Source organism: Dromaius novaehollandiae, chromosome 22 (assembly GCF_036370855.1).
Source record: "Dromaius novaehollandiae isolate bDroNov1 chromosome 22, bDroNov1.hap1, whole genome shotgun sequence".
In the NCBI taxonomy this organism is placed as follows: domain Eukaryota; kingdom Metazoa; phylum Chordata; class Aves; order Casuariiformes; family Dromaiidae; genus Dromaius; species Dromaius novaehollandiae.
In genome coordinates, this window is record NC_088119.1 from 10,138,126 (window position 1) to 10,147,504 (window position 9,379).

At 53.0% G+C, this 9,379-nt stretch overlaps 1 protein-coding gene across 4 annotated transcripts in view; it reads left to right on the top strand.

Moving 5' to 3' along the window:
- Nucleotides 1-9,018, top strand: part of CDK12 (cyclin dependent kinase 12) — a 30,387-nt gene extending 21,369 nt beyond the window's left edge. For 2 of the 4 annotated variants that reach the window (XM_064524701.1, XM_026114725.2), the window contains 3 exons: nucleotides 250-464; nucleotides 2,281-2,730; nucleotides 5,319-9,018. In XM_064524701.1, the coding sequence (XP_064380771.1) occupies nucleotides 250-464; nucleotides 2,281-2,730; nucleotides 5,319-6,004 (1,351 nt within the window). In that variant the 3' untranslated portion in view covers nucleotides 6,005-9,018. Of the gene's footprint in view, nucleotides 1-249; nucleotides 465-2,280; nucleotides 2,731-3,670; nucleotides 4,091-5,318 lie in introns of those variants that run through there. The other 2 variants (XM_026114727.2, XM_026114728.2) reach the window with 2 other exon arrangements.
- The last annotated feature ends 361 nt before the right edge of the window (nucleotides 9,019-9,379 follow it).

Consider the following 9,379-nt stretch of genomic DNA (forward strand, 5'->3'; position numbering starts at 1 on the left):
AGGCTGTGTGCGTTGTAGTAACCCAGCCCTTTCAGGAGTGAGGTCCTAGTGCAAATTAAATGCATCATGTGCAGTCGATGCACCCTTCCGAGTTCTAGGACTCGCCCCTTCTGGGTTTAAAAGTATGGTTGCAGTCAAGGGAACATCTGTGCTTCTCTTACAGCACTAATAATTTTCTGTGGTTTTCAAGGATAAAATTAATATTCTTGCTGGTTTTCTTAGCTATTAAGAGTTGTTGTTCTCTTCCAGCCTCCCGCATTGGCAGGATTGCCATGAGTTGTGGAGCAAGAAACGCCGACGGCAGCGGCAGAGTGGGATTGCAGTGGAGGAGCCACCATTATCAAAAGTTTCTCGGAAAGAAACTACCTCTGTTACAAGCACGGACACTGTCAAAAACAACAGCAGTCCTGTGCACCCACAGCCTGCCCAGCTCAAAACAGAGCCTGGTGCTGGAGATGCAGTAGGTCAGTGCCTAGGCTGGTCTGTAAAAAGGTCCTACTGATAACTTGCATCCCTGCCACCTCTGCTCTGCACTGGATGTGGGTGCTTATGCCTCTTCTTAAGCCAGTGTGATTCTTTACTTCTGCAGAAGTAGCGTTCAGAATCTTCCTATTTGGGATGGGGGAGTTGTGTTTTGTTTTGCGGCGTTTTGGTTTTTTTCTTTTTTTCTCTCTGCTCTGAGAATTATTGACTACACAGAATTCTGGATGATCTTTGGAAGTCTCTGAATAGCTGACTATAAATGCACAGTGTGAGTTACATTATTGGTTCCTAAACATGCTTTCATGGAGGATGATGAAAGGAATCCTTGAGTCACTTAGACCAGCAGAGTAACAAATAATAGGCTGAAGGGAACAGCAGCCATGTAAAGGGTGTGCAAATGAGCTGAAGTTTGTGATCTTATTGATCAGATTATATAAAGGTTAGGCATGTAATGTAACAGACTAGTGGCTGGTGGGCAGAAATGTAAATTTTTGCACAATGCTGCTTGCAGAAAAAAAATTTGGTCATAATGACCTGCTGGACCAGGACTTGTGCACTGTTCCCAAAACTGTGATCAACCTTCTGGTGTCTAGAAAGTAGTTTGAGGAGAGGTATTTTGCTTCCTGGGAGTGTAGAGCTATACAAAGTTGCCTAGACCAGGCTGATTGTTCTGTGGAAGATCTACAAAAACCCAGATGCAGGCTGAAGCTCCCTTTGTGTCAAATGCTGTACAGACAAATAACAAGGAGGATGGTTCTTGCTCCAGGGAACGCACAATCCATGTGTTCAATGAAACATGGCAGATGGACAAAAGGTGGTGGTGGTCAGATTAGCAAACAGCTGAGAAGAGAGTATTACATTATTGGTTGCCTATCAGCAAAGGGGAGCTTATTTTTAAGCTTCTAAAACCAGACCTGCGCACCCCACTTTCCAAAGAGTTTGCACAACTTGCAAGGCCGATGCGAAGTGACACCCTTGTTACCCTCACTAGGGAGGCTTTGCTCCAGCGCGGCACGGGAGGAGGTGATGCTGTTCAGGGGTTGTATTTCAGACTAACCTGGGTACTTGCAGGTGATGACAGAGTCCTGTGTGATCCCAGGCCAGCTTTCAGCACAGAATTGCATTGTGCTTGGCCTAATTTCTTTTGCTGTGTTAGTGGAATGCTCTTCCTTCGTTCCAAACAGCAGCTTAGCTCTATTCCAGGGAACATGCTTTTTAGTGCAAGAGGGAGGGCTTTTGATCCACAGAGTGCTGCAGAGACCTTGGAAAGGTGCTGAGTTGCTGTCAGACCTGCCGCTCTGACCGCCGCTGAGCTGGGCTAGAGGGTTTCGATCTTCCTCAGACTTGCTGCTCGTGTAGTTGCTCATGACTCCTGTTCTCGGGATGCCCTGGATGAGTTAACCGCCCCAAGAGTGGGGACATTGGGTTTCACTGAGCTGATTTAACGAGCAGCTGTGTGTGCAGTGACGGTGGCAGATTGGAGAGGGCAGCGACAAAGCTTCCCTCCGCTGCTGGCCGTGCGGTGTCTGACTGTAGCTGGGGTGAGTGCAGTGTGTGAGCGGTACCACGGGGTGCTGCTGTAGTGCTGCTCAGATCCCATCAGCCTGGAAGGGGCAAGCCGACAGCGGAAATCTGAGCAAACTCTCCTGGAATCCTTCTCCTAAAGCCTCCCTGCCTTCCCCAGGCCCAGGGACATGGAGAAAAGGTGTTTGTTGCTATGTGTTAGTATCATGATTGCAAACCGGTCTGATGTAGCTTTCCCTGACCTTTCTGTGATGCTTCCTGTGTTTTCTGCAGGCCTTGGAGAAATCACCCAGCAGCTGAATCAGAGTGAACTAGCTGTTTTACTGAACTTGCTGCAGAGCCAGACTGATCTGAGTGTCCCACAGATGGCCCAGCTGTTGAACGTACACTCTAACCCAGAGATGCAGCAACAGCTGGAGGCTCTCAACCAGTCCATCAATGCTCTGACAGAAGCCACGACTCAGCAACAGGAGTCTCAGGCAGCGGCAGCAGCAGAGGAAGCCATAGAAGAGCCACCCACGGAGGCCCAGCCGCCAGAGGAGCAGGCGACTCCAGAAGCAGCCAGCGCTCAGGGAGACATGCAGAACGTGCTGGCCGTTCTGCTGAGTCAGCTGATGAAGAGCCAGGAGCCTGTTATAACCCTGGAGGAGAGCAACGGGGAGAAGAGCAGTGAGCAACGGGGGCCAAGGAAAACCCCTACAATGCATCCGGAGGAAAGTACAGGTAAATAACTGTGACCCTCCTTGCTTGTGTATCTTGGATGCCATTCAGCTGTCTGAGCAATTAAAGCCTTCCATACAAGTGCCTCTAGTTTAACTGCGGCCAGGAGGAACTGAGACATTTGAGTATTGTAACAGAGGGAGGCTGTGAAGCTGGGCAGAGGGAGCGGGTGGGAGGAGGGGAGGAGCTGGGTGCTAGGACGTGGTCAAGTGTTAGATTTCAAGACTGGGAAAGACCCTGACCCACGCCCCGCAGTAAGCGCTGAACTGCTCAGGAGACTTTTCCCAGTACAACAAAGCAAAACACTAGACTGCTTCACATCTCTAAAACACACAAAATCTGTAATGCTCCATTGTGACTGGGTCAGTGAAGATTAAAGGCTCTGTTTTTCCCCAGACATGAGGGGGAAAGTTGTAGGGTTCAGTTCTTGCTCTGACATTCCCAATAATTGGTAATCTGCGCCCTGTCATTAGTCACGGCTAATGTCATGTTGGGTTTACACATGCAGGTAGATTTTTTTTTGCACAGGACATTCTGCAGTTGCAGAGTCTCTGCAGTTATGCAGTTCTTCCAGTCTATTTGTCCCAACTACCTTTTTCACTATTCCCTTCCTCCTGTTCTGGCCCCTCAAAAAGAAAGTGCAGACAGGATCGTAAAGAACATGAGAACTGAAACAGAGTGCTGAAAGGGAGGGATAGTGGCAATTATGTACATACAACTTTTGCATCTGGCTTCAGTGTGCCTAATCTACACATAGAGTTGGTTTTCATGAGTTCTGAATTCAGCAGCTTCTGAGGTTGAGCCAGATGATGGGCTCATGTAGGGCAAGTAAGAGGCATGTTTAAAAGGCCTGATTGTATCAGTGAACTCTTGGATTTCCTTTTCAAAGGTGAGTGTAAATGTCTCCATGTCTTTTGTTTCTGTTGATTTTTTGAATTATTAGCAACATCCTGTGACGACCTCACCAAATTCTAGAAGCGCCTCCTGAGTATGTCTCAAACTCTCCAGGGAGCCTCTTTTGGCCCGATACACACCTCCTCTGCAATGTAGCTGAACGTGCTGTGTTCTCGTGCCTTCAACACACCCGCCCACCACAAGCCAGTTGTGATCGTGCTTTTTTGCCCTAGAACTGGAAAATAATTAGGTTATTGTAGAGCAGATTCAATTAAATAACATTGTTCTCTGTTATAATTATTTTAAATGATATACTGTCCCCAAATCAGCTTGGCTTTAAAATTACCTGAAGATTGTTTTCTGGACTTAAACACAATCTAGTTTTAAAGTGGACTGACTGATATGGGTGGAGGGGTGGTCCTGGAAGACTACTGGTTTTCACAATAAAGTTTGACCTTTTTAATAACCAGTTTTGCAAATGATTTGAGGATCTGATTCAACTAAGGTGTTTGTGGCCTCTTACCTCATCGCCAGTAATAACTTTAATCACCATGTAGCCGATCCTTTTGTTGATGAATGAGACCAAGCCAGTTCAGCTGTGTTGCTCTGCAGGAGTCAGAAGGGGTTTGGTTAGCGAAGGCGGCACGCGAGGCGAGACGGGGGACAGAGCCGGGGGGACAGGGGGTCCCGCAGGAAGCTGCATCCCCGCCTCTGCACGGCGTCGCTTTTAGCGATGACCCTGCCTTAACAGGGGGAGGGCCGGAGATCTGCTCTCGCCTTTCACCCACCCTAGGCAGCCTGCTTTGTTCTTGCTGCTGGCTCAAGAGCAGTAATCCAGAGTAGCAGGAGCGTTGTGACTGAGGGTGTGCTATGAAGGATGCTTTTGTTCTCGTAGGAGAGATCCTTTGGAAACAGAAATCCTTGTTACTTCAGGTCCGATTTAAAAAAGGGGGAGGGGGGAGGGACTGGTTTTTCACATGCTTCAGGACAGTCTGTACATAGCATGCAGATATTTATGGATTGAGATTGTTTTGGGCTGTGCTCTAGAAATGTGCTGCTTAAAAAGGTCATAAACCAGGCAAGGCGAGGAAGCCCTGATCCGAGTTGGGTCTCCTGAGGAGCAGAGCGGGGGCACGGCAGGACGAACCCCTTCCCTTCAGCCCCGAGCTCGGGTACGGCCAGGAGCTGACGTCTGCGGGTGCGGGGGGGTTTCTTTGTTTTGGTTTTAAACAAACGCACCAGGGCCGCGCTTCACCAGCGCCGTGGCGTACAGCGAGCCATGCGGCTGCCAGCGAGCGCGTTAACGGAGCAGTAAGGCCCGGTGTCCCTCTGCGGCAGCAGGCACCGCTTTCAAGGAACACGCTCGGTCACGTGGCTCCACATCTGTCTCCCTCTCCGCGTTAGCCTTTGATCCGGGAGCAGGAATTCTCTCCACGGATGCCCATGTGTTAGGACAGCTGTTGCTGACTAGTTGGGAGTGTGGGGACGGGACGAGCACAGGGAAAACGGTAATGAACACGTGCGTTGATCTTGCAACGAACGCCAGCTTTTAAAATTCTCCGCCTCTTTCCCGGTGCATCCTAGAGAGCAGAGCATCTCGGTAGGCTGTTTGGTTTCTTGTTTTTTTTGCATAAATGTATTTGTGTCTGTTCACGTGATTTTTAAGATGGTGTTTAAAAGAAGTAACCCTTCCACAGCATGTCCTCCTCGCATTCTCCCACCAGAGAAGAGACCCCCTGAGCCCCCTGGACCGCCACCGCCTCTCCTGTCCGAGGGAGACCTCTCCAGCGCGGCGCAGGAGCTGAACCCGGCCGTGACGGCTGCTCTGCTGCAGCTCTTTTCTCAGCAAGAGGCGGAGACGCTGGGCCCCGTGACGCGCGAGCACCAGGCCTCGAGGTCCGCGGACTACGGCAGGTCCCACGCGTCCAGGACTTACAGCACGGAGGGCTCGGAGGGGGGATTTGGTGCCGAGGAGCTGAATTCCGGCCAAACTCTGCTAGAACCCTCCGCGCAGACTCTGGGGAAAAGCAGGACCTTTTTGGGCTCCGTGAGCCACCTCGGGGAGACGAGCAGCTACCAGGGCACAGGATCTGTCCAGTTTCCAGGGGACCAGGACCTCCGCTTCGCTCGAGTCCCCGTAGCGATACACTCGGCCGTCGGGCAATCCTTCACGAAAGCCGAGGGGAGCAACAACACGCTGGTGCATCCAGAGGCCAAAATCCCAAGCTACGGCGAGCTGGGAGCGGGCAGCGCCGGCGCCAGCGGGGCAGGAGCGGGTCCCGGCTGGGGCGGCCCCACGCCGGCGGCTCCCTACGGCAAGGCGTACCGCGGGCCCGGCAGAGTGCCTCCGAGGGGGGGGCGAGGGAGAGGGGTCCCGTACTGAGACTCGCGCTTCGCCGTGGTCTTTCCCTCCCTTGCCTCTCAACCTTTAGCAAAATGACTTTTTTTCCCCCCCTCTCTCCCTCTCGCCAGAGCAAGGTGTCGTCCGCGTTTCGGCTGCCGCAAAGCTCCCTCTTGTATTCCCCGCTCGCTAGGCCGCTGGCGGGCGCCCGGGCAGCGCCGCCGAGTCCCGGCCGGGTGTCTCGCAGCCGAACCTCTCGCGCTTGGGTAGTGACGAAAAGACGCGGTGAGCTTTCTGCCCTGAGCCGGCAGACGGGGGGGGGGGAAGCGTTTAAAAATAGGAGGAACGAAGCAAACCAACCACGTTGGAAGAAGGAAATATGGATGTTTCACGCGCTGGGCGCTGGTGCCCCTTGGGAAGAGGGGCACTGTGCGGTGCTCAGGTCGGGCTGGGGGAGAGCCTGTTTCCCAAAGCAGGGTGGTTTTGTTTTTGTTTTTGTTTTTTTTTTAATCCCCTTTAAAGAAAAAAAAAAAAAAAGGAAAGGGAAAAAAGAAATGGAAAAATGTTGATGCAGGGGTACCTGGATCATTCTCCCGGATTTGGAGCCCCAGGATGTGGCACTGGCTTGTACTCGGGATTTGTCTCGCATCGCTTTCTTCCCGTCCCTCTCCCCCTCTTCCGTTCCATGCCGAGTCTTGGAGCAGCCTGGCTGGGAGGCCGCGCGCCCGCCCTGATGGCTCCCAGACTCCCGATCATTTACGTTTTGATGGTAGCCTTAGTAAATTGGCTTTTGTGAAGGGTCTCTTTGGGTTTTCTCTCTCTCTTCTGCTATACATTTGCAGTGGGAATTTTTTTTCCTTTTTTTTTTCTTTTGGATGCTCAAGAGCCGAAGAGAACACCTCACTTAAATCTGTATTCTCTTTGTAATTCGTAAACAATTCCAAACCATCTCAAGAATTAAAGAGGAGGAATGTTCCTGGGGGGAAGCTCCAGCAGCCGGCAGTGTCTTTTGTCGGCGTCGCTCGCGCTCGGGGGCCGCTGCCGCGTGTGCCGCCCGGCCCGGCCTGCCTCGGGCTCTCCCACAGCGCCGCGGATTCGGCACTTCGAGGATTAACGGGAGTTAACGTATCACTTCTATAAGCGTATATACTTTTGTTGTTGTCAAGGCAGTATTTACAGTGGCTTTTCTCCTCCCGCAGAGCATTGCCATGTTGTCCATTTCAGTAAGACTTAAAAGAAGTGAATAAAGCAGAGGTACCTATTTATGACCTTTTTTCCCCAACGTAGGCCTTTCCTATGGAAAACGTGCACTTGTTCTCCTAATTTTAGAGCTGACGGTGTTCTGAAGCGTTAAAGGGCTTGGAAGTGGTGGGGCCGGGAGACCTGCTTACGGTTGCTAACAGAATTTGATTTTATTTCTTTGGATACAGAGATACAAATTCAAAAAATGCACCGCAGTAGGTGCTTCTCTAACTGGGGAAATTTGCCTTATCCCGAAAGCCGAGCGACTGCGTAAGGAATAGCTCTGCCCAGGGAGGAAGGAGGGGAAGGAGTACGTATTGCCTGTACCGCGCGAGGCCCCCGTGTGAATAAAAAAGCAACTCCTGTACTGTCGATTCAGCAGAGGCGAGTGACACCGTTTGCAAAATTCCACGTGTAAATTTTTTTTTAATTGCCAGTTCATGCCTGCCTGATGTTCGAAACCGAAAGAAAAAGAAAAGTTCTGTAAGATGCAGAGTGCACTAAATAAACCAGTCACCTCTCCCGAGTTTTTAATTTATATATATATATAATTTTTTTTTTTCTTTTCACGGTGCAGCTGCCAGCTCTGGTATGTGTTGGAGGTTTTGTTGCTATTCTGGCTTTTCTTCCTGAGCCCATCAGCTTTGGAAGGAGAAACTGTGTTGCAGTGCTGAATCCTCTTAGGAAGCGGAGGGCGGTTTATTATCGTTCCAGCGCGGCGTGGTCACAGCTAGGTCTGGCGAGAGCGGTGCTCCCGCGTGCGGGGAGCAGGCTGCGGGCTGGCCCGGCCCTCGCAGGGGACGTCGTGGCCCCCAAACACTTTGGAAAGACGTGGTGCAAGGTGCACGTGCCCCGTCGGTGCGGAGCCGCTGCCGTCTGCGCCTTCGTCCCTTGTGCTGCCGCCGTGGGATGCTCCAGCGCTGTGCCGGGATGCTCCAGTGCCGCGGTGGGATGCTCCGGTGCTGTGGCAGGGATGCTCCGGTGCCGCTCCCTTTGCAGCGTGTCCCGAAAAGGGGCCAAGGTGCGTGACCGCGGGTGGATTCCCGTCCCTCCATCAGGCCCGGAGCAACCGACGGGAATCGCCGATTGCCGTCTCTTGCTCCGGGCTGGCTCCCGCCCGGCTCATGGAGACCCTCAGCAGGGCGAAGCGCGGAGGGGAGGGTGCCGTGGCGTCGCCCTGGCTGCGTGGCAGATGGCCGGGCTCCGCCGGCGGCCGCTTTCCTTAAATTGTCCCGGCCCGCTGCTTTCCGCGGTGGCGGCAGCTGAGGAAGCGCCACGCCGTGACCGCGGGAGCCGCAGGTGGACGCGGGGCCGCAGCTCCGGACACGGGCGCCTGGGCACCCCCGGGACCTGCTCCCTTCCCTTCCCCGCCAGCGCCTCTTTCCTTTTCCTTTTTTTTTTTTTTTTCCTTTTTTTCCCTTTTTTTTCTTTCTTTTTTTTTTTTAAAGGGGCTCTGTACAAAGAAGACAAAAGGATTTGCTGGGGGGGGAAACGTGTGCGTTGCAAAGCCTGGGAACGCGGCGCAGGTTGCAGGCGAGGCGGCAGGTGGCAATTCCCTCCTCTCCTCCCGAGCGCGGCTCGCGTCCGGGCTGAGGCCGTGGCTGGGAAGCCGGAGCCCCGGTGCCGGCGGAGAAGCGGCCGGTCAGGCTCCCGCTGTTCCGCTCCCGAGTTTCGCTCCGAGACTGAGCGCGCCTTTTCTGGTTGTACCTTTGTCTCTGTACAGATATTTTGTAATATATTCAATTTTTTTTTTCTTTTCAGTTTATAAAAATGGAAAGTGGAGATTGGAAAATTAAATATTTCCTGTTACTGTATTGCCTTCTGCTCCGTTGCATTGAATTGTCGCGCTTCTTCCTGCAGCCTCGATGCATGGCGCGGGCGCCGTGCCAGCCCTTGGAAGTGGTTTTTTCCCTCTTTTCCCAACCCCGCGCAGCCCTTCCCTCCTCGGCCGGCCGGTGCGGGCCGAGGTGCCGCTGCCCCCCGCGAGCCCCCGTCCCCCTCGGTGGCGGCCGCGCGGCGCTCGGGCTCGTGCTGGAGATCTGGGGGCTGGATGCAGGGCCGATTTGCTCCTTTTTCCCCCAAAAGGAGCAGCGGGGCCGGGGAGCAGCGGGGTCCAGCGGGTGCGGAGCAGCTCGGGGCTTTGGCGGAGGCCGGCGCGGAGGAGCAGCAGGATCG